The sequence below is a fragment of the Lemur catta genome, chromosome X, assembly GCF_020740605.2.
Source record: "Lemur catta isolate mLemCat1 chromosome X, mLemCat1.pri, whole genome shotgun sequence".
NCBI classification, from domain to species: Eukaryota; Metazoa; Chordata; class Mammalia; order Primates; family Lemuridae; genus Lemur; species Lemur catta.
In genome coordinates, this window is record NC_059155.1 from 48,199,389 (window position 1) to 48,225,419 (window position 26,031).

The 26,031-nt window shown below is 36.7% G+C and overlaps 1 protein-coding gene across 5 annotated transcripts in view; it reads right to left on the reverse strand.

The window, feature by feature from the left end:
* The window catches only part of KIF4A (kinesin family member 4A), a 119,338-nt gene that overhangs the window by 52,097 nt on the left and 41,210 nt on the right, over positions 1–26,031 (reverse strand). For all 5 annotated transcript variants that reach the window (XM_045538689.1, XM_045538690.1, XM_045538692.1 and 2 more), the window contains 4 exons: positions 14,545–14,661; positions 13,725–13,900; positions 8,151–8,212; positions 817–949 (listed from right to left, as the gene is read on the reverse strand). In XM_045538689.1, the coding sequence (XP_045394645.1) occupies positions 817–949; positions 8,151–8,212; positions 13,725–13,900; positions 14,545–14,661 (488 nt within the window). The remainder of the gene's footprint in view (positions 1–816; positions 950–8,150; positions 8,213–13,724; positions 13,901–14,544; positions 14,662–26,031) is intronic.

The window sequence follows — 26,031 nt, forward strand, 5'->3', positions numbered from 1 at the left end:
CCCCTAGATCTCATTTTCACCCTTCTGCTAGTAATGAACAATACAATGGACATAGGAATTAGCCCACTTTAAAGAAATCTTTAAGCAGCTTATCTTTCCTTGACTAGAGAGTGCATGGATGCATGAAGGTAAGTTAACAGAAGTTCAGTTACATTTTGGTAAAAATTCATTTTTGCTTCTGGCAATGGTTGTGCTATCAAAGATTGAGCTGTATTTAGACTAGTAAAAAACCTTAATGACAGAGCCAGCATGCACTGATCCAGGAGGTTACTATCAGATAGACAGACAGGTAGTAGGAGTCAGAACTGGTGTAATCAGTTACGTAGTGATCCACTATTTGGAAATTAACCACATGGAAAATGAATTAAAATTAATTTCCCAGCTGTTGTATCTCACCATGGCAGCTGTCAGGATGGGATATGAAATGTGACATTAGGGGAAGGGAGATAGAGAAGAACTAAAATCTTAGTGAGGGAACAGTTACTTGCAATTATAGATAAAGATTAGGTAGGACTTAAGGTGACAGAGGGACTTGGTTCTTTCTGGTATTTTAGAACAAATCTATTTTAAAATGGGATTCATGTAGAATCTCTGTGGTGGATACATAGATGTTCATGGTACGATTCTTTTAACTTTTCTGTATATTTGATTACAAGCCCATGTATTTACCCTGGAAGGGTTTCTAAGAGGGTATGGTAATACAAATACATTTCTTTCCACATAACTTGTCTGTCATAATGAGAAGCATGTTAAATATTTTGGAAACTTAAGCTAGTAAATGTCTAGATTGCTAGTAGTTTAGTCTTGGGGCCTCACCAAAATTATCCTCTCCAACATCTGGGCTGTCTGACCGGCTGCCTCGCTCAGACCACGACTTAATTTTTCATTCTCCTCTACCAGGGACTGATTCTTCTCCATCAGAGACTGTAGATTTTCTGATGGCTCCACACTAAAACAAAATAAGTAACATATTAGAAAAATATCTGATTGATAACACCTATATCAAAGGTGGGTAAAAATATATCCCACAGGCCTTTGGGGTGGGGGATTAGGTTAAAATTACCCCCCAAAAGTCTAGGAAAACAGTGTCCAACACAATCTATCCCCTCAGTTAGGTAGCATATTGTATGAACAAGAAACACGCCCTTGAAGTATTTTAATGGTTTGGAAGAGGTTATAATTCAGAGCCAGATATGATTGCAACAGGATGAATAACCTCTACCTTGGCTCTTGGTTTAAGATCTTTCTATTTGTGTCCTATAGGTAAGAAGTGAAGGCAAACTGTAGCTAAAATACATGTTCTTTCCCTTTTCTTCCCACCCTCGATCCTTCATCAAAAATCAGGATAGTAGGGAAGGAAGAAGAATTGAGGAGGTAGAAGAGATACTGCTCAGGGTCAAAATGTAAGCTCTCAACACAAGTTAATTATCCATTTACTGTAAAGTTTAGGGAAATAGCGTTTAAAAAGTTAGAAAGTTGAAATGATGACCAGTGGCCACTAAGAGCACATTTCACAATTCTTTATAAATAAGTGCTTCCTTCTAAATGCTTGCTTTGCTTAAAACTGATGACCTCCTGTTCATTTGCCTACCAATTTTAAATTACTTAGAGTGGATGCTGGCAACAATGGTATCGTTTCACATAGGAGTGAAAGGGAGGGACAGAAATAGCTTGAAGGAATACATATAGGTAAGAACTTTTGGAACTTATACATATCACTTGATATCAGTTCAAGACTAGTGAAGCAGACCAATAAGAAGCATAGTTTTTTTTTAATCCACTGGGATGAAATGTTCAAAAGACTGGAAAATAGGACTGGTAAAAAAAGATCAGAAGAAATATGAAGATTTGATCTAAAGGAGACTGAAGGGAAAAATGAATAGTTGTCAAGCCTATGATAAAGAGAAAAAAAAGGACAGGGAACAGCTGTTCTCAATCTCAATAAAGGCTAGAAAAGGATTTCAGGAATAGAGTAGACAGACGCCCTCTCACCCAGCTTAAGACCCCTATCAATTCTCATAGAAGATTTTAGACTGCTCTTTATCAAAAAGTTAATAGCAAGGCCACACAATAAGGCCTCATATTACACTGTTGAGAATTTACTAAGACTCTTATGAAGGAATGTTCCATTAAAACATGGATTATAAAAATAAACTATTAGTAAATTTAAGTGTTATTTTAGATTGCTGTTTCCTTATTTCCTTATTCTTATTAAATTGAAAACTTCCATGCATCATTCATGTAAGTTGACAAACTTCAAAGTAATGATACTTTCAACTCAATAGTTTTTTTTTTCCCCCTAAAAATTTCCAGGGTTTATCTAGATGGGAAAATCATATTTAAGTCAACCGTTGATTTTTCCAAATTTAGCACTTAGGGTACCCTCTTCAGTGCAATTTGAGGCTAATGACTGAATATTTAAATACTACTACAATTAATAATAATAATAGATGGACACACTTATAACTTTGACTCAAACTGTACAAAAGTAATTCATGTAACCAAAATGTTTGTACCCCTGTAATATTCTGAAATAAAACAAAAAGATTACAATGGAGCTGAAAAATTCCTCTTGCCTAGTGACATGGTAGCTTTCTTAACTAATGTCCTAATAAGAAGAGTCTCAGGCAGGTCCTCCAGGAGATATTCCAAAAGAAGGCATTGTTATCTAGGAGATGACAGCTCCATGGGTATTATTGCCCCTGAAGACCATCCAGTGGGACAAGATGTGGAGGTAGAAGACAGTGATATTGATGATGCTGACCCCAAGTAGGCCTACGCTAATGTTTGTGTTTGTGTCTTAGTTTTTAACAAGAAGTTGAAAAGATGAATAAAAAATTAAAAATTTTTAAAATATGAGAAAACTTATAGAATAAAGATATAAAGAAAGAAAAAATAATAGTTAACACTCCCACAGAATTATGTGCTCAGTTGTATTCTAAATGCTTTATTATATTAAACTTATTTAATTCTCACAACAGCTCTATGAGGTAGGGTCATTCTATTGTTATCCCCATTTTACAATTGAGGAAGTCAAGGTACAAAGAGGTTAAATAACCCAAGGCCACACAACTAGTGAGTAATGGTGAAGCTGGGATTTGAGCTCAGCAGTCTAGTTTCAGAGTCCATGCTCTTAACTACTATGCTGACTACAGAGATAGGCACTGTTGGAATGCAGAGAATACCGGATATAAAAGCTCTCATAGTAGTAAGGAAAAAAGGGTTTTTGGCAAGATTATAGATATATTATATTACAAGACCTCAACATGAGATAGGACAGCCATATGATGGGGTAAGTCTTTAAGAGTAAAGCAGAAAACAGGATTAGGGCCAGGCAAAGATCAGACTGAAAAAGAACATACAACAGAAAACCAATGTTTTCTCATGCTATTTAATTACCAAGGCTCGGAATTCACGTTTGCTGAGCATAAGTAAATTGACAAACACAGAAAATAAATATGAAAGCTTTAATGGCACACATTCACAAACAAAAGAATATAATCCAAGGACAATAACCCAAAAGATTCATATATGTAAAATGAACTTTTTATAAAATGCCTTACAAAATGTCTCTAAAAATATACATATACATTTTTGAGAAAAGAAGTAGCATTTATTTCTCTGCAAAACATTGAACAATGAGCTGGGGCAGTGGCCCATGCCTGTAATACTAGCACTTTAGGATACTAAGGCGGTAGGATCGCTTGAGCTCAGGAGTTGGAGACTAGCCTGAGCAACATAGCGAGACCCCATCTCTACAGGAAATAGAAAAATTAGCTGGGCATGGTGGTGTCCACCTGTAGTCCCAGCCTACCTGGGAGGCTGAGGCAGGAGGATAACTTGAGTCCAAGAGTTTGAGGCTGCAGTGAGCTATGACAATGCTGCTGCACTCTAGCCTAGCCAACAGAGCTAGACCCTGTCTACAAAAAAACCAAAACCAAAACCAAAAAACATTGAACAAGGGAGTTTGTTTGATTCATCAACTGTTTCTTAGAATCTATTACTTTTGCAGCTGAAATTATATCTTTTAGTATGTTCTAGACAGTCAGAAGTCTGGAATGGTTTTCTTTAGTCTTGTGTTCATTAGTCTTATCAAATGTGACATGTTTGTGCTAAATTGAAAAAAAAAGGAAGAGCATCAATTGCTTCTAAATGAGTATAGTGAGAATAGGCCTTTAAGGGACTCTAGCTTTCTTCACTTTATCCAACATTCTTAAAATATTATCAAGTAACCCAGACTAAATTACTAAAAGAGGGAAAATTGAAAGAGAAGGGTAGTCATCTCTGGGTGATGAAATTATAACAACTTTTAAGTTTTATTCTTCATATTTTTCTAAATGCTCTACAAGAAGCAATGTATTACTTTTATAATCAGAAAAAACAAATGAGGTATTAAAAATAAAGGTAGCAAAACAGGCTTACATCATACATCAGCATAAACACCAAATGGAAAAATGAAATGTAAAAAATAAAATGACATTAGTTCTTGAAGAAAACACAGGTGAATTCCTCTTTTAACCTTGGTGTAGGGAAAGGCTTTCTATCTATTAATCAAAATCCAGAAGCATGGGGAGAATGTAAATGGTGTAGCCACAGTTTAGCTGCTTCTTAAACAGTTAAACATACAACCCAGCAATTCCACTCTCACGTATCTACCCAATGAAAACATATGTCCATATAAAAACTTGCAAGTGAATGTTCACAATAGCATTATTTATAATAGTCCAAAAGTGGAAGCAACCTAAAAATTCAACTGGTAAATAGACAAATGTGGTATATTCAGACAATGAAATACTATTCAGCAATAAAAGGGAATAAAGCACTGACACATGATTAACATGTGTGATGGATGAATCTCAAAAACATAATATAAATGAAAGAAGCCAGACAAAAAGACCATGTACTTATGTTATGATTCCATGTATATGAAATAATAGGCAAACCTATAAAGACAGAAAATAGATTAGTGGTTGCCTTGGGCTGGGAGTGGGAATGGGAGTGACTGCAAATGGGCATGAGAGAACTTTTTGGGGTGATGGACATGTTCTAAAAACTGGATTGTGGTGACAGTTGTACAACTCTGTAAGTTTACTAAAAATCATTGAATTGTACACATAAAATGAGTGAATTTTATGGTATTTAAATTAGAACTCAATAAGGCTGCTAAGAAAATCCAGAAGCAATAAAAAAGATTAATGAACTACTATGAACAATTAAAAATGTTTTGGCCGGGCGCGGTGGTTCACGCCTGTAATCCTAGCACTCTGGGAGGCCGAGGAGGGTGGATCGCTCGAGGTCAGGAGTTCGAGACCAGCCTGAGCAAGAGTGAGACCCCGTCTCTACCAAAAATAGAAAGAAATGATTTGGACAGCTAAAAATCTATATAGAAAAAATTAGCTGGGCATGGTGGCACATGCCTGTAGTCCCAGCTACTCGGGAGGCTGAGGCAGTAGGATCGGTTAAGCCCAGGAGTCTGAGGTTGCTGTGAGCTAGGCTGATGCCATGGCACTCACTCTAGCCCGGGCAACAAAGCGAGACTCGGTCTCAAAAAAAAAAAAAAAAAAATGAGACTTAGAAAAATATATGTAATAATGTAACAAAAACAAAAATGTTTTGTATGACCAAAAAAAACCACCATAAAGGACAACTGACAAACTGGGAGAAATATCTGTAACATATACCACAGACAAAGGGCTAATATCACTAATATATAAAGAACTATTAAAAATAAGGGTAAAAATTAAGGTTGCTATTATTAACAAAAATAGAAAATAAGTATTGGTTAGAATATGGAAAAATTAGAAACTATGTACACTGCTGGTGGGAATGTAAAATGATGTTGCCACTATGGAAAACAGTGTGGAAGTTTAATTAAAAATTAAAAACAGAATTACCATATGATCCAACTATTCTACTTCCAGGTACATACCCAAAGGGATTAAAATCAGGGATATGAATGGCTGTTTGTATACCCATGTTTTTTTCCTTTTTTAAGGAGACAGTGTCTTGCTGTTGCCCAGGCTGGAGTGAAGTGGCTATTTATAGGTGTACTCATAGTGCACTACAGCCTCTAACTCCTGGGTTCAAGTGATCTTCCTGCCTCAGCCTCCTGAGTAGCTGGGACTACAGGCATATGCCACCACGCCCAACTCTACACCCATATTTACAGCAGCATTATTCACAACAGCTAAAAGATGGAAGGAGCCTAAGTATTCATAGACAGATGAATGGATACACAAAATGTAGTATATACATACAGTGGAATATTATTCAGCCTTCAAATGGAAGGAAATTCTGACACATGCTACAATATGGATGAGCCTTGAAGACATTATGCTAAGTGAAACAAGCCAGTCACAGAAGGACAAATACTGTATGATTCCACTCATATGAGATATCTAGAGTAGTCAAATTCATAGAGACAGAAAGCAGAATGGTGGTTGTCAGAGTCTGAGGGGAAAAGGAATGGGGAGTTACTATACAGAGTTTTGGTTTTGCAAGATAGGAAAAGTTTTGGAGATGGATGGTGGTGATGATTGCACAATATTATGAACATACTTACCATTGAATTGTATACTTAAAAATGGTTAAGATGGTAAATTTTATGTTATATACATTTTACTACAAGTTATTAAAAAAGGACCAAAGGACAAACAAAATCAGATAGAAAAATGGGAAAAGATATGGACAGTTCAGCAGAAAAAGAGATAAAAGTGGCCCTCAAACATGGAAAAATGCTCAAACTCACTCATAATTAAAGAAATGCAAATTAAAATGTCATTATAGTATTTCTCACCTATTGACAAAAATTGAAAAAGTATGACAATACATTCTGCTGTTGACGCTGTGGGAAATAGGCACTCTCATACACTGCTGGTGGGAATGCAAACTGGTACAACCCTTCTGGGGGAATATGGCAATACCTAACAAAACTGCGTTAGCACTTACCTTTTGCCCCAGCAATCCTACTTTTAGAAATCTACCCTGAAGTTAAGCCTCTAACGATACCAAAATATATACATATAGGTTATGCACTATAGCATGTTTGTAATTGCAAAATATTGGGAACCTAAATGTGTATATGTAGGAGAGAGGTTGAATTAATATATGGCACATGCACATAATAAGAATACTAGGCAGCTGTAAAAAAGAATGAGGAAAATTTCTCTGAACTGGTAAGAAATGATTTCCAGGAAATACTAAACAAAGCAAAACCACAAAGAATATATTGTCATTATATACAGTATACTACCATTCATATGAGAAAGGTGATATAAGAAAATATACAGGTAATCTACTCATTTGAAAAGAAATATAGGAAGGCTAAACCAGAAACTAAAGGGACTGGTTAAATACAGGGGGAGGAATGGAAATAGGGGTGGCATGGGAACAGGGTAGCAGAGATGAAGAGGGAATGACATTTCTCTGAGTTTATCTATTTTTCCCTTTTTAATATCTACAGATAAATAGATACAAAAATATAGATGAGAGTGTATGTATGGGTTACTATACAGGCAGATTTGCAAGCTCTACCTGTTCAGAGGGCCCAGGTGCAATGAAACTCTAGTAACAATGAGCACAGCTATCTCCAGTCCCCAGATCTTGGTTTCTAAATACCATTTTCCAAAAAAAAAAAAAAGAAACCAAGCCTCCTTGGAGACATGGTTGATTCCAGAACTAGGGCAGGGAAAATACAAGATGGGTTTGGAACATCTTATAGAAATGTCAAAACTTGAGAATTTATTAAAGAACATAAGAGCCAACCCAATGGAGCTCCTAATGGACAAAGGAGAAACAATTTGAGCAATAAAATGAATGACAGTACTGGATGTTAACCCACAGAATAAAATAAATATCCATGCATCTATACAGATAAAACTAAATAGTCAAATAAACAAAGGGGAAGAAGAGACAGCTCTTCCGCACAGAATTCCAACTAATAAATTTCTGAGGCTAAAACCCATGTTCTTTCTGTTACATTAGACTACTTCGAACATCACTAGCTAAGTCCTAAATAGTCAGCAAGATTGGTAAGATCCATACCTTCACACCAAATGCTATCAGAAACTTTAGTAAATCAGGGAAAAACAATTATTAGGAGAAATAGCCTTTACTAGAATATACATTTAAAATTAATCTATGACTCTTACTTCATAGATCCAGGCAGGGTACCTCCATGGGCTTGTAGCAATAAGACCTGTAGCTGTTGTACCTGGGAGAAGCAAAGAAAAATAATCAGCTAGCCACCAATCAAATGCTACTTATCCCTTGGCGGTGAAATTACCACAATTAGCAGTAGGGTAATTTTACTCAATGCCTATGAAATCTAAGGCAGATTTCAGATACTACAGAAGGCATCAGGATTGATGAACCAATGATAAAAGAACAATCAACATTACATGAACAACTATTATTTAGAAGTTGAGTTGTCCCTTTTATCCAAGCATCTTAAGTTTTTATTGAACACCTTTTTTTTTCTTTTTAAGAGGCTAGGGTCTAGCTATGTTGCCCAGGCTAGGGTTTGGTGGCTACTCACAGGTGAAATCATAGCACACTGCAGACTCAAACTCTTGGCCTCAAGAGATCTTCCTGCCTTAGCCTCCCGAGTAGCTGAAGAGTACCTATTTTTTAAATCAAACTCGCACTGGGCTGTGTAATGTAGGTGCATACAAAAATAAAATATGGTCCTTTCTCTTGTGTTTACAATCTAGTTGAGGAAGACAAGCCTAAAGCCTAAAATAGTAGGAAATAATACAAGCCAGAAGATGCTAAATTGTCAGGAATAGTTAAGTACTTCAGGGTTCTGAGAAGCAACAAATTAACAAAACCCTAAAATAATCAAAGGGAGGCTTCATGGAGATGGATCTTAAACCAGAACCCATGAGCAAGCATCCTCTCCCATTCCCTTCCATGACACAAGAGGAGCTGTTCTGCCTCCAATGACTAGTCTCCTTGCTTGTGCTTTGGATCCCCACTCTTCTTGCTTCCTTATGAATCTTATTGTTACTCCTTCTCTCTTCTATATTTTCAAGTTCTCGCTTCCTACAAGATTCTTCTTATTAAGATTAAAACATGTTCAAGTCTCTCCCATCTTAAAACAAAAACCCCACTTCCTCTCTCTCATCCTATTTTTCTTTTTTGCATCAAAATTTGAGAGAATAGTTTATACCAATTGCCTCCAATTCCTTTCGTTTACCCCTCACTTTACTCCTTAACCCATTCCAAACTGATTTTTGCCCACATCATTTCACTGAAAAAACTTGCTAAGTTCACCAGTGATCTGCATGTCACTAAATCCAACAGTCATTTGCCAGTCTTCATTTTATTTGATTGACTGTTTGGTAGTATTTGGCTTACCAGACACCACACTTTCTGGTTTTCCTTCTACTCTTCTAGCTGATCCTCTAAGTCTCTTTCTTGGTTCATCTTTGCTCTGCCTTTTTAAATGATAAAATCCCCCAAGCCTTAGTATCAGTCTTCTCACTTTATACTGTCTCCTTATATTCTCTGTCTATGGTTTCAATTACCATATATAAACTCAAATTTATCTCAAATGCAGATCTTTCTGAACTTTAGACGTTTACATTCAACTATCTACCTGATATTTCCACTTAGTTGTCTGCTAACCTTGCCCTTTTCCAGTGCACTCTAGGTCAGTGAATATCCAGTTCCACGTGCCAGAAATCAGGGTGTCATTCCCCTATCTAATTCACTGGTTATTTCTTTCTGTCACTATTACCATCACCCTAAGTCCAAGCCACCAGTGTCTCTCATTTGGACTACTGCAGTACCTTCTTAAATGGTCTCCATGAATCCACTCTTGCTCTACTATAATCCATTTTTACACAGCAGCCAGACCATCTTTTAAAAATGTGAATTATCAATGTTATTTCCCAGCTTAAAATCATTTTTAACATGGTCCATGAGCCCTTGATCAGGCCTCTGCATTCCCTCTAGCCTCATAACACTGGAATACAGGCACACATCGGTTATGGTGCTTCACTGTATTGAGCTTCACAGATACTATTGAAGGTTTGTGGCAACCCTCCATCAAACAAGTCTATTGGCACCATTTTTACAAAAGCATGTGCTCATTTTGTGTCTCTGTGTCAGCATTTTTTTAGCAATAAAGTATTTTTAATTAAGGTCTGTACATTTTTTAGACATAATGCTATTGAACATTTAATAGACTATAGTATAGTGTAAATATAACTTTTCTATGCTCTGGGAAACCAAAAAATTTGTGTGACTCACTTTATTGTGGTGGTCTGGGACTGAATCTACAATATCTCTGAGGTATGTCTGTACTCTTTCCTTTCTACACTCTAGTCACACTGATATTCTTTGAGTTCTTCAAATGTACTATACTCTTTCCTAACTCAGACTGTTCCAGTACTTGATACATGCCAGGCATTGTTCTAAGTGCTATACCTGTATTAACTCATTTAACCCTCACAAAACTCCTATGAAGTAGGTACTATTATTATTTCCATTGTACATATAGGGAAACTGAGGCACAGAGGACTCACCCAAGGTACATAGCTAGTGAGTTATAGAGCCAAGATTTGAACCTAGCAATCTGGCTGCAGTGTCAATGCTCTTAGCCATTATACAGTTGTCCCTTAGTATATTTGGGGGATTGGTTCCAGGAATCCACATGTACTCAAGTCCTGCAGTCAGCCCTGCAGAACCTGCACATACAAAAAGTTGGCCCTCCATATACTTAGGTTTCTCATCCCCAAATACTACATTTTTGATCTTCATTTGGTTGAAAAAAAATCTACATGTAAGTGGACCCATGCAGTTCAAACCCTTGTTGTTCAAGGATCAACAGTACTTTGCTACACATGCTGTTTCTTCTCCCTGGAACTCTCTTCCTTCTTTTATGCATAGTTAATTTCTACTCAGTCTCTCAGATCTCAGCTCAAATGTTGCTACCTCAGAGAAGTCTATCCAGACTAGATATATAGTTGGCCCACCATATATGTGGGTCCTGCATCCGCAGATTCAACCAACTGTGGATCGAAAATATTCGAAAAAGATAATAAAAAATAATAATACAACAATAAAAAACAATACAAATTAAAAATATAACAACTATTTACATAGCATTTATATTATATTAGGTATTATAAACAATCTAGATGATTTAAAGCAGTGGCCCCCAACCTTTTTGGCACCAGGGACTGGTTTCATTAAAGATGATTTTTCCATGGACCAGAGCGGTGTGAGGGGAGATGCTTTCAGGATGATTCAAACACATTATATTTATTGTGTAGTCAAACCTCTCTGCTAATGATAATCTGTATTTGCAGCCACTCCCCAGCACTAACATCACCGCCTCAGCTCCACCTTAGATCATTAGGCATTAGATTCTCATAAAGATCGCACAACCTAGATCCCTCACATGTGCAGTTTACAGTAGGGTTTGTGCTCCTGTGAGAATCTAATGCTAATGCTGATCTGACAGGAGGCAGAGGTTATGTGGTGATGCGAGCAATGGGGAACAACTGTAAATACAGATGAAGGTTCACTAACTCACCTGCTGCTTACTTCCTGCTGTGCAGCCTGGTTCCTAGCAGGCCATGGACCAGTACCAGTCTGCAGCCTGGGGGTTGGGGACCACAGATTTAAAGTATATGAGAGGATGTGTATAGGTTATATGCAAATACTATGCCATTTTACCTAAGTGACTTGAACATCCATGGATTTTGGTATCTACCAGGGTCCTAGAACCAATCCTTAGCAGATACAGAGGGATGACTGTATAATAGAAGATCCTGCACTGTTCCATACTTTCATAACACACTATCGTAGGCCATAATTATATAATATTATATATTACAATTATGTATGATTATATGTTTTGTATTTGTCTGTCATTCTAGGCACTAAGTTCCACAAAGGTAGAAATTATGTCTGCTTTGTTCAATAAGGTATCCCAGCATGGTACCTGTCACACAATAGTATTCAGTAAATATTTAATGTTGGAATGAATGAGCAAATAAATGAACAGGAAGAAGGGCATTTTTGGCAATAGAAATAAACATGAAAGAAAACAGGGGACAGAACTGAGTATGGTATTTTATAATTCAAATGATACTGTGGACAGGTAAATTACTTATATTCTCTATCGTGAACCCTAGGAGGAAAGGAGATAAAGAAGGAAACAGACTGTAGTCCCAGCTACTCGGGAGACTGAGGCAGGAGGATCGCTTGAGCCCAGGAGTTTGAGGTTGCTGTGAGCTAGGCTGACGCCACTGCACTCTAGCCCGGGCAACAGAGTAAGACTCTGTCTCAAAAAAAAAAAAAAAAAAGCAAATCCCTCCTTATTTGTAATTAGAATTTCAACTACTTAGAGACAGCCTTTTACAAGCTAGTCCCTATTCTCAGTTTCAGTCTCTCCCAACCGGTTCTTCCACTTGTTCAAGTCTCTTCCGTATTTTAACAACACAGACCTACATCCCTTGATCCTTCACTACCTGACTATTGTCTATTTTCACCTTGCCTTCTTAAAAGAAGCTTCCTCCAGTTCCTTATCTACCATTCTATCTATCCATTTTATTCTGTAGCAGCCTGCTCTTATCATTACCTTGACCTTCTCACTAAGGTCACCAATAGCCTCCTTGTTGAAAAAAAACCAAGGGATACTTTTCAATCCTTATCTTACATTATATTTCTTTGTAAATTTATACTTTTGACACCCTCCTGGAAATGCTCTTCCCTTGGCTTCCATGATACCACTGGTTTTCTTCTTACATGTCTAATCCTTGTTAATCTCTCTTGTCTTCTCTTCTTTCCCCATTCCTTAAATACTGGTATTTCCCAGAATTCTGTCTTTGGCCTTTTTCTCTTCTTCATTTGCTTATTAAACAATTATTTAGTGAGTACCTTTAATGTGCCAGGCACTCTTTGATCTCATCCACTCCATAAATTCAGATACTATCTAAATGCTGATGACTCTCAAATCTCTATCTTCAGCTTAGATCTCTCTACATTCAACCCATACAGTCAGCTATGTTTAAACATTTCTACTTAGATGTTCCCCAAGCCCTCCAAATTCAAAATGCCTGAAACTGAACTCATCATTTCCATTTTCCTAACCTACCCTATTTCCCCCCTATATTTCCTGACTCAGAGATTATCCTACCAATTACTCAGTTGCCCAATCAAGAAACTTCGGAACCAACCTTGACTCTTGCCACACACACTTCTTTCCCCACATGAAATTTGTTAGCAAGTAGCCTGATACATTCTACCACCTTCTTGTTTTTTGCTCTAATTTGCCCCCTTCTCTTCATCTCTATTGCTACTATCTTTAGTTCAGGCCATAGTTCTCATCTGGGTTATTATAACAGGCTAATTAATTTTCTTACTTCTGGTCATGCCTACCTCTAATATACTTTCTCCACACTTGCTAGAGAGATCTCCTTAAAACACACACTTCATCACCCTCTTATTTAAAACCCTTCAGCGGCTCTTCATAGTTTCCAAGACATATAAGGAACTTCAGAATCTGGCCCCTGCCTACCTGTCTGGCCTCAGTGAAATCTCTAATCTTAAATAGATAGAAAATACGTTAATAGGAGTTACTTTAAGAGGTCCCCAAACTAACATATTGCTTAACCATCTCTAAACTTCTGATAAAGGAGAAACTGAAAAACAGAAACTCTTTCCACTCACATACTTGTAATTTTTCCCATCAAATTTTAAGTTCCTTATACCTGTTGCTTTAGATGATTAAGTTCAGCCATCTGGGGATCAATATTAACAATAGGTTTGTTCTTGATTTTTCTTGCTCTGTCAGCATAGCGAAGGGTATTCAATGTTTCCTCTAGATTGGAGTCAGCAGGACTCACACAGGCTATCATAAGAGTATGGCTATTACCTCCTAGAGAATCTGAAAAAGAACAATAAAGAACAACAGAAGGAAATGAAATCAATCAAGTAGGATGCAAGCGAAGCTGTCCATTTGGGCTGGCGACTTAAAACTCAGTGCCGTAAGAAAAAGTTCTTAGATATCTACAAATTTCTTATATATGTCAATATAAAAAATACTAAGATTTCTGCTGTGTAAAATGATATAGTTTAGAATCCTATAACAAGTGTCCCCATTTTCAAGAGAGATTGTGACCTCAACAATTAATTAGGTTAAAACAACTGGGGCCTTGCCCTAGTAAGTTAGGAGCCACTATTGGGATTAAACATTCTTAGGATGCCCCCTCTAGGTAGATTTTAATTCTCCAGGGAATTCTGCTTAGTAGCACTAATAACTAAAGAACAGTAACCAAGTTCAATCTCAGGTGCAATGTACTAAGTACAGTTGGCGCTCTATAGATTTCTTGGCTCTCAAAGTCATATATGAAGACATCTTTCCATTATCTTAGAAGCCTGCCTGCCAACAGCTCTCTCTCCTATTTATCATTTAGAGAACTCTGTATGTGACAGTTCAAATAGCTGGCTTTTTACCTGTTTAATCTTTGCTTTCTCAGCACTATCATTCTGAGTTACTCTCTCTTATTTTTAGAAGTACTTTGGACTTACCTTGAAGCAGTCGAGTCAACTTGGAATCTCTATAGGGCACAAAGCCACCCTTTTTGTCATCTCCAAGAGCACTGATTACATTTCCCAAGCACAGGAGGCCTCGATTAATATTAATACCTAATAGCCAGAAACAAAATTTAAATTGCTTGGTAATACATCTAATGTATACCTACATTTCTTCTGAGAAACAGAAAAGAAATAAAGACCCAGAGGAAAATTAAGTCACCGACATTAAGAAAACTTCTTAATCCTGTTCACTTTTCTAAGTGCCTATTTAAGTTCAAAGGACAAAGGTCCAAATGTTGGATATGTACAATTGAGTCCATTGGCACTTCTTGCCCTTTGTCATGGAAACAAGGCAGACAGATAATTATCATCATGACAACAATCATCTGTGTAGTTATTAATGTTTACTTTTTATATCAATTATCACAATCCTTAAATGCTGTGAAATTAGATGGAAAGCTATTTTTTACTATCTTATTATTATTATTTTTACTATCATTCTCATTTTATAGATAAGGAAATAAGCTCAGAGGCTAAGTGGCTTGCCTAAGTTCAAACATCTAGTAAGCAGTAGACCCGAGGTTCCATCTTAGGATTTTAGTCAAGTCCTATGCTCTTTCCATTATACCATACTGAAATACTTGGCATATTGGTGCTTTTAAAAGGTTAAAAATTCTTTTCCACTTCATTTAATTCCAAGGTTTGCTTTTTAAACATTGTAATAATCTCTGAAGTCCCTCTAAAGCACCTGTCATTTATTACATTTACTATGGGATGGGAATATAGTATAATGGTGAATTGCATTGGCTAGGTTCCAATCCTGGCTTGTCACTGACTAGGGATATGATTTTCGCTAAGTTCTTCTATAACATGAGGCAAATCTACCTACCTTATTGGGTTGTGGTAGGGAATTAAATAAGATACTATATGTAAAAGTTAAATGATAAATAAATGGTGTTATGGTTTGAATGTTTGTGTCCCTTCCAAAATTCACATTAAAACTTAATCCCCAATGCAATAGTATTAGGAAGTAAGGCCTTTAGGAGGCGATTAGGCCATGAAGTCTCTGCCCTCATGGATGGTATCAGTGCCTTATAAAGGGCTGGAGGTAACTAGCTAGACCCTTTTGCCCTTCTGTCCCTTTTGCCATGTGAGACACAGGGTTCATCCCTTTTTTCCCTTTTGTATGTAAGGATGCCACAAGAAGATGCCCTCACTAGACACTGATTCTGCTGGTGCCATAATCTTGGAGTTCTCAGCCTTCAGAACTGTGATAAATAAATTTCTACTGTTTATAAATTACCCCATCTAAGGTATTTGACATAGCAGCACAAATGGACTAAGACAAATGGTATTATTACTGTTAGCTCTATACTTATACAGTCATACCTTGGACTCCCTAATAACCTGAAACGTTTATAAGATTCTGAATTCCAAATTCCTCTCTGACTGCATCCTATTTTCCTTTCATTTATTTCATGAATACTGTCCTTCACCCTTTTTGTGACTACCGATTTACTGATACTTTCCAATACTGTTAGTAGATTAGCATTTTCTGGACCTTAAACTCTTATTCTGAACCCTGTGGTCAATCATTTCAGTTATGCTTTCACAAGAACTCACTGGACCTATGACCTTCTGCCATCCCCACCATGTCAATTCCCAACCATAGATTAAACCAACTGTGTGTGTGTGTGTGTGTGTGTGTGTGTCTATCTATAGGCTGCAATGCTGAAGAAATAAATAACATAGCCAAATGGACAGCATCCATTATAAACACACTATATAACCTTAGCTGAACCCTTGGTCAACTGACAATCTTTTCTTCTTCATTCCTATTTTACTAACATAATCTAATTCACCATGGCAGCCATTCTAAACACTCATCATTTTTAAGATTGTAAATCTATCTTCATTTTCTATTGGCAGATGATTTTACCAAATACTTTATGGAGATCAAAGTTATCCACAAAGGATCCCTAACTTTCCCTCAATCTACCTCACATTCTTTCCTTTGATGTTATCCATTCCTTTATCCTTCTACCTGTTTCAGAGGAAATAGCTGCCTTTATTTCCAAGGTTCTGGCTTCTGCCCTTGCCTGTGTTTCTATTCCCTCCATTTTCTCTAGGATTCTGGATCATTTGATCTTCTCCCTCTCTCTTGGATTTTCAATTTGTTATCTCTTCACTAATTCCTTCATTTCAGTCTATACACATGCCCAAATCTCCCTAATCTAAAACAAAAACAATTTTCTCAAATAATCATCCCTTTCTTTTCTTTTTATTGCCAATTGGAAGGGGGTATCACTGTGAAGAGCCATTTATCCTATCCAGGATGTGAAGGAAAGCCTGCTAAGATTTATCAAACCTGCTTGCCAATACCTGTTCTAATCCCTGTGTTAGTCCATTCCTTTCTTTTCTTTCCCTTTTTAGTCAAACAGAACATTGTGTTATCTTATTGGCCCATATAGCATCTGGATATAAAGGAGAGACTGCTGAATTTTTCAAAACTGCTGAGCAAAACTTCCACTATAGTTTCATATAGGAACAAAATAAAATTCCAGATGAACCCTGAAAATAATCTATGGTTATGATCTAAGCAAGAAGCATAGACTTAAGGATAAAGTAGGTGTTTTTTTTTCTTCTTCAAATGAGAGCTGGGGCTCTGGAATAGAAAGGAGCTAAGTGATATAAATGTTTTTCTAGAAAGAAATCATCAAAAAATGGGATTTGATTCCCTGTTGTTAAGATATGAAAATGCTATGTTCTTGACAAGGATGGAATATACATTACAAAGACTGGGAAGAATATGTTTGTATAGACTTAAAATTTCTGAGCAAGGACAGTTATGAAGAAAAATGCCCAGATAAAATTATATAACCAAAAGTTCTTTTTTTGGTAAGATTGAGAACAGATCAAGTAAGGAAAGTCAAGAATACTACTCAATACTTTTGGGTGTTTGTTCACTAGGGCAACAAATAAATAATAAAAGAGAGATTTTAACTTCAAAAGGGAAATATAACTTCACAGGTGTCATGGAGGTACATTAAAATGGGTTTCACAACTGGAATAGAGGAGTATATTTGTAACAAGGGAGGGAGTGAAATCAGGTAGGAGGGAAATGATAGAAATAGCTCTATATGCAGTGGTTCTCAATTATAGGCAGCTCTGCTTCATAGGGGACATTTGGAAATATCTGGAGACATTTTGGTTGCCATAACTTGGGGGTGGGGTATGTGTGCTATTGGCATCTAGTGGGTAGAGGCCAAGGATGCTAAATGTCCTACAATGTATAGGGCAACCTCCCTCCCCCTAAACAGTTATTTGACCCAAAATGTTAATAGTGCCACAGCTGAGAAACCCTGATATATATGTGAAGAAAATATGGGCCTAAGGCGGTAGCATGGCCAAGTAAATTAAGGTATAATACAGAAGTAATATTACAGTACAGATATGATCTGCCTGGTCAGAGAGAAAGGGAATGATCTGTTACTGAAAAGGAGCACAAAACTTACAGAGGCAACCAGTGAGAGGGGATAGAGTGGGAAGAGCACTTGAATAGGAGACAGAGGATCTTAGTTCAAACTCTGCCTCTGCCAGTTACCAATGTGTGTTGAACAAGTCACTGAAATTTTCCTTTATTCATAAAACAGGGGCAATACCCACTTTACCTTATGGGACAAAGGTGATAAAAACCAAATGTGATCTATAAAGGGCTATCTATCTACATATAAGTTATTATTAACAGAGTAGAGAAACCTGGAAATCTGGATGTTTGCTAAGTCACATAAGGCTGAAAGCAGAGTACCTGATAAATCTCTTATTTATTCTGATAACAATTTCTTCATCCCAAAGGTACTGCGAATGAAGAAGGAAATGGCTGCTTTGGCCTTCAAGTTGACACACAAGGAAGAAATGATTATAGAAGTAAAATGATGGAAATCTGGTTGTAGGGGACCAAGGGGCATGGTCAGACATCAGTACCCTAGACTTTAAGAAGACACTCTCTAAAATTCAAACAAAAAGATAGTTAAGATCCCAGGGACAGAAAGTCTAAAAGGGAAAATAAAAAAGGATAGAGGTCTTTCAAAAAATAAAATTGTAATTATCTGGTCACAAATTATTCCAATAAAAAAATCAATGTAGCTACATATGAATGGCCTTTAAATAAACTCAAATATAAAAAGAATACATAGATCACTGTGGGAAATTCTGCCCAAACATAGTAGACTGACCACCAGCATCTCTCTCCTCTCTCTCCTAAAATATCACTAAAAAGAATAAAAAATGTATTAACCCACTAGATCACAGAGCATAGGAGAGGAAATACCAGTAGGCAGAAGGTTTCAAAATATTTTTAGAGTAAGGGTGAGAAGTGATAACTGCCTTAGCAAGATGGAGGAAGCCTCAACTTAAAGTGCCTTCAGAGGGGCAATAATAGTGACAGTAGTGACAAAACAGCTAAGTTTATATAGTGTTTATAGCACTATAGGTACTAGGTACCTTATACCTAGTACCTCATTTAATCCTCACAATAGCTCATAAAGTAGATATTATTAATATAATTATTGCTGTTCTGACAGATATGAAAGTTGAGGCACAAAGAGGTTGTTAGGTAACTTGCCCAAGGTCACACAGCTAATAAGTGGCAGAGTCATAATTCAAATGTAGGCAGTATGGCTCCAAAGTCCATCAAATCTTAATCTCTATGCTCTACGGAAGTGAGCTGATTTGCTCACTTAGAAGACACCAGGTTCTGTAGAAAGAGGAGAGCCTGGGAGTTGAAAAGAGGGCATTGGTAGAAAATCTATACAGTATAGAGAACTCTTAAATTCTCAAGTCTCCTCTTCAGAGGCATGTAACTACTGTGTTGCCCATTCTCAATAATTCCCAGTCTACTTTATGGGATATATTTTTTATACTCGCCCATTAAATGTTGATATTCTCTTGGGACTGTTTTAAGTTCTTTTATGATATACACTCTCCCTGTGTGATCTCATCCATGCCTAGAATTCAAATAAACATCTATATACTAATGGCTCCCTAAATCTACATCTCCAAACTAGACCTCTTTTGTGATGTCCAAACCTGTATTATGACCACCTACTGAATACCTCTAGTAGACTATGCCCACATGGCCATGCGCAGAAACATTAAACAAAACAGAATTCATCTTTCAGTGCAAACCTATTCCACTTCCAGCACTGCTTTCATTGTCTCACCATATAACCTGTCACCCAACCAACAGCAAATCTGAGTCATCCAGGACTCTTCTTTTCTCACCTCACACATCCAAATCCTTTATTCACTGAACATTTAGTGAATATGTACAATGAAGATACAAAGGATGAATAAGTCACAATCCCTTCTCTCAAAGAGTTCATAGTCTAAAGGGAGAGACAGACGTACAAACAAACAAATAAATATAATGTTAGAGGAAGAGATATGTAGTTAAAATGAGTTCCTATAGGAGAGAGTGGTAAACTTTACCTGGGAAGGTAAAGAAAGGCTTTAGAGAAGAATTGAAGTTTGAGCTGAATCTTGAAGGATGACCAGGGCAATGCTGATGGAGGAAGGAAGAGCAGGAAAGAAGAGTGTAAGGGCATTCTAGGCAGAGGAATTTGCATATGCCAAGGCACATGTTTGTGAGAAAACATTATACATTTAGGAACTACAGGTAGTTCAATATGAGTACAATGAAAATTATGAGATAGTGACAATGAGGCCACAGAACAGTTAGGGACAGATCATAGAAGGTCTTATATGTCATGCCCAAGTATTTGTATTTATCCTATAGCACAGTGGTTTCCAATTGCATTCCTCAGATACTTTAAGGAGCCACAGAGGTACTTCAGAGTTTCTGCAAAGGTAATTTGGATTTTGTTTTATTTTTTTTTTTTTTGAGACAGAGTCTCACTTTCTTGCCCGGGCTAGAGTGAGTGCCGTGGCATCAGCCTAGCTCACAGCAACCTCAGACTCCTGGGCTTAAGCGATCCTACTGCCTCAGCCTCCCGAGTAGCTGGGACTACAGGCATGAGCCACCATGCCCGGCTAATTTTTTTTTTTGTATATATATTTTTAGTTGGCCAGATAATTTCTTTCTATTTTTAGTAGAGACGGGGTCTCACTCTTGCTCAGGCTGGTCTCGAACTCCTGACCTCGAGCGATCCACCCGCCTCGGCCTCCCAGAGCTAGGATTACAGGCGTGAGCCACCGCGCCCGGCCGGATTTTGTTTTAAATATTATTTTTTACTGTGGCAAAATTTACATGACATAAAATTTACCATTTTAATCATTTTTAAGTATACAGTTCAGTGGCATCAAGTACATTCACATTGTTGTACAACTATCGTGACCATTTAAAATTATTTTAACCATTTTAAAACTACATTTAAATAGTTCATTCCAATGTGCTATATACAAAATCTTAACACACTAAAGTCTACCAACGCATTACCTTGTGCATCAAGGTTAATTTTTATGTAGTCTTTGAAAATACCTCTATCATTTGCACGTACGTTTGAATATTTTACAAATGTATAGTTTAAGGTTGTAGCTTTGTACTAGACTTTTTTCCATTTCACATGTTCACCCAAGGAAAACTGTACAAATAATTATACAGTAGTCCACCCTTATCCTTGGTTTCAGTTACCTGTGGTCAACCTAGCTCTGAAAATATTAAATGGAAAATTCCAGAAATAATTCATAAGTTTTAAATTGCGTACCATACTGCTATGAGTAGCATGATGAAATTTCATGCTGTCCCACTCCCTCCCACCCTGTATGGGAATCATCCCTTTGTCCCACCCCCCACTACCCATTAGTCACTTATTAGCCATCTAGGTTATCAGATCAACTGTCAAGGTGCTTGTGTTCAAATAACCCTTATTTTTCTTAGTAATGACCCCAAGGCACAAGAGTAATGATACTGGCAATTTGGGTATGCCAAAGAGAAGCCATAAAGGGCTTCCTTTAAGTGAAAAGGTGAAAGTTCTTGACTTAATAAAGAAAGAAAAAAATTATTTACTGAGGTTGTTAAGATCTACAATAAGAATGAATCCTCTATCTGCAAAATTGTGAAGAAGGAAAAAGAAATTCATGCTAGTTTTGCTGTCCCTCCTCAAACTACAAAAGTTACAGCCACGGTGCTTGATAAATGCTTAGTTAAGATGGAAAAGGCATTAAATTTGTGGGTGGAAGACACGAACAGAAAACATATTCTGACTGATAGCAACATGTTTCACCACAAAGCATTGAGCCTATATGAAAACTTCAGCAAGGGATCCCCCTGAAATGAGTGATACCACGCCATTTAAGGCAAATAAGGGATGGTTATACAGATTTAGGAACACATTTGGACTGAAAAACATAAAAATTACTGGAGAGGCTGTTTCTGCTGATGAAGAAGCGTAGGGTTCAGTACTTCCCATGGTTTTAGGCATCCACTAGTGGTCTTGGAATGTATACCTTGTGGCTAAGGGGGGGACTGCTATACCACTATAGCACAGAAGCTTATACTTAAACACAGACATAGGCAGTTCCTTAATTCATGTGTTCATCACTGCATCACAGTCACTTGTCTAGTAACGAATGTGCAACTCCATATGTTAAGATGATATAGTATTAATGATGGTTTCAGTGTTTCTTATAAGCTTTGAGTATGTCTTGTTAGGCATTTAGAGTTATTACACAATGTAAAGTATGAAAGATACTGTTAGTGAACCAACTCTGGACTTTCCTACTCTTCCTCATTCAAGCTCCTGGATCAATTTAATAATTGAAAATAATTCTGAGATTGGGAAAAATGTTTATAATTTGCAACTATGTATCAGTATGAATCAGAATTTTCTTGTTAATGTACCACCAAAACAAATTATAGGAATTAAGTAACTGCAAAATTTTAAAAAAGATTGTAACTATCATCTATAATCCCCATCATGCTATGAATTAATAATGTTCACTGGAGTCTTATTTGTAATACCAAAGTCTGGAATCAACCTAATATTCATCAATAGAGGAATGGCATAATAAATACAATGGTATATCCACATAATACACAGACATGAAAAACATAGTAGATCTATATATGCTGTTATGGAACAATCTCCAACACATATAGTTAAGAGGAAAAATAAGGAGTAGACTAGTGTACATGGTATGTTTCCATTTGTACAGAAAGAGAATATCTAGAAATATAGACTAGGGATAAGAAGAGAAAAATTACTTTTTGTTGTATTGTATTTTAAAAAATGTTTAATTTTGAAATAGTTATAGATTCTCAGGAGGTTGCAAAACTATGTCCAGGGAGGCCCTGTGCATCCTTTACCCAGTCTCCCCCAATGGTAAAATCTTATACAATTATAGTACAATACCAAAACAGGAAATTGACATTGGTACAATTCACAGACCTTATTCGACTTTCATCAGTTTTTACTCGTATTCTGTGTGTGTGTGTGTGTGTGTAGTTCTACGCAATTTTGTCACATGTACAACTTCATCTAACCATCACCAAAACCAAGATACAGAACTGTCCTATCAATACCACAAAGCTCTCTCATAGTACCCTTTATAGGCACACTTTCCCCCTCACCCCCAAACTCTAACCCCTGGAAACCACTAATCTATTCTCTCCTGTAATTTTTCAATTTCAAGAATCTACTAGTGGTTGTCAGAGGTTAGGGATGGGGAAAGAATATGACTTCAAAAGGCTAGCATAAGGGAGTTGTTTGGAATGACGGAACTATTATGTATCTTTAATGTGATGCTGATTACATGACTCTGTACATGTTAAAACTCTAGAATTGTACACCAAAATAAAAATAAATTTTATTGTATATTAAATTAAAAAAATAAAAAGTAAGAAAAGAATGTTATAATGGTATCATACATTATGTTACCTTTTGAGATTGGCTTTTTTTCACTCAGCATAATAATCATCCATCCAAGTTGTTATATCTATCAGTAATAGTTTGTTTCTTTTTAGTGCAGAATAGCATTCTATGGTACAGATGTACCAGTTTGTTTAACCATTCACCTGCTAAAGGACATTTGGATTCTTTCCAATTTGGGGCTATTATGAATAGAGCAGCTGTGAACATTCATGTACAGGTTTTTGTGTGAACACACATTTTCATTTCTCTGGGATGAATGCCCAATAGTGCAACTGCTGTGTCATATGATTAGCACAGCTTTAGGTTTTTTATTTTTTTCTTTTTGAGACAGGGTCTCGCTCTATTGCCCTAGGCTAGAGTACAGTGATATCATATTAATAGTTCACAACAACCTCAAATTCCTGGGCTTAAGCGATCCTCCTGCCTTAGCCTCCTGAGTAGATAGGACTACAGGCATGTACCACCACAGCTAGCTAAGTTTTCTGTTTTTTGTAGAGACAGGGTCTTGCTATGCTGCCCAGGCTGGTCTTGAATACCTGGCCTCAAGTGATCCTCCTGTCTCAGCCTCCCAAAGTGCTAGGAACACAGATGTGAGCCACTGTGCCTGGGAGGTTTAGTTTTATAAGTAACTGCTGAATTATTTTCCAGAGTGGGTTTACCATTTTACATTTACCATGTAGAGAGATCCAGTTTCTCCACATCCTCACCAGCATTTGATATTGTCACTATTTTCCCTTTTAGCTATTCTGAGAGGTATGCAGTGATATCTTGTTGTGGTTTTAATTTATACTTCCTTAATGACTAGGGATGTTGAACAGCTTTTCATGTGTTTATTGATATCTGAATTTCCTTTTTGGTGAAATATCTGTTCATGTGCTTTGCCCATTTTCTAGTTGGATTGTTTTTTACTTTTGAGTTTTGAGAGTTCTTTATACATTCAAGATATAAGTCCTTTGTTGGATGCATCGTATTTTGCAACACAGAAAATTTTATGATATACAAGTTAATTTTATGATATACAAGATATAAAGAAATAAAATGTGATCATAAAATAGCTATAATATTTTTATGGCTTGAAGATTGACTTAATATTATGCAATTTGAACTTATAAATCTACATGAATTTAAAATCTATTTTTTAATCTATTTCAAGTGTTAGAATTTGCTATAAGGTTTCATTTAAAAAACAATGCCTCTGCTTTAAAAAGAAGGCAGATAAGAATCTGTTGTAGATGATGGGAAACATGAAAGGTTTTAAAGAGGGCATAAGTGATCAAATTTGGATTTTAGAAATATTACTTCGGTAGTCATTTGGAAGGTAGATTTGGGAGTAAAAAACTGGTGTTTAAGAAACCATTTAGATGGTTATTTTAACAGTTCGGGTGAGAGATCTCCAAGGATAGTAGGAGTGGAAAAGCAATGAAGGAGATAGAAGTCAGAGGTATTTAAGACATAAAAATGACATGACCAAGCAACCTTCTAGATGTAAAAGGTGAGAAAGAAGGAGAATGGAAAAGACATGTGCTAATATTCCAGGAATAAAGCAGATATTCATTCTTCTAGCCAGCTAACAGTTATAGAATACCTAGTGTGTGCCAGGCACAGTGCTGGTAACAGGTAGCAGGAAAATAAGAACTGGCCTCTGACTTCAAGGAATTCACAGTCTAATGGGGTAAACAGACAAATAAATAATTACAATGGAAAGGAAGAATGCTGTGAGAAGGAGGTAATCATCTATATCTTGATAAAGCTTTGAGTTACAGGCTTTTGGGTAAATGCATTTGTCAAAACCCAGCTAACATACACTTAAAACTTGTGCTTTTCACTATACATCTTATATTAAAAATATAAACAAATATTAAATGTCAGTTAATGATATATTCAAGCTGAAGTATTTAGGAGGAAATGTACTAATATGTGCAAATTACTTTAAAATGTATTTTTAAAAGAATATGGATTGATAAATGGATAGATGGACAGATATATAATAAAGCAAATATAATAAAATGTTAATGGTGGAATCCAGACACTAGGTATAGGGGTATTATTCCTGTAAAATCTTTCAACTTTGCAGTACCTTTGAAAATTTCCATCATAAAATGTTAAGGGAAAAAACACTATGGGAGCACCAATTTATGGAAAGAGCTTGACCCAAAGTGGAGGTTTCACAGGTGGGTGACATTTGAATTGTGAATTGAAATATTAGTGGGAGTTGCCAGGCACATCAAAAGGGAGAAAGAACTCAGGCATTCAATGAGGACCTATGGCATGCCGGGCACTAGGCCAGGCCCTAGGGATTCAAAGATACACACGACACAGTTCTTGCCTTTGATTGGCTTACTGTCTACTGGGGGAGTCAGACAGGTAAGGAGATAACTGTAACACGCGGCTGGGGTAATGTTAGTGCAGAAGAGAGGGAAGCACTAGATGAGGGCTACCTAATCCACATTGGGGGAATTAGACTAGGTGGTCAAAGAAAGTTTTTTCAAAGGGATGAAATTGGAACTGAGTATGGAAAGGCAAATTTGAATTAGCCACATGAAGACAGAGGGAAGGCACTTCTGACAGAGGGAACAGAATGTACAAAGAC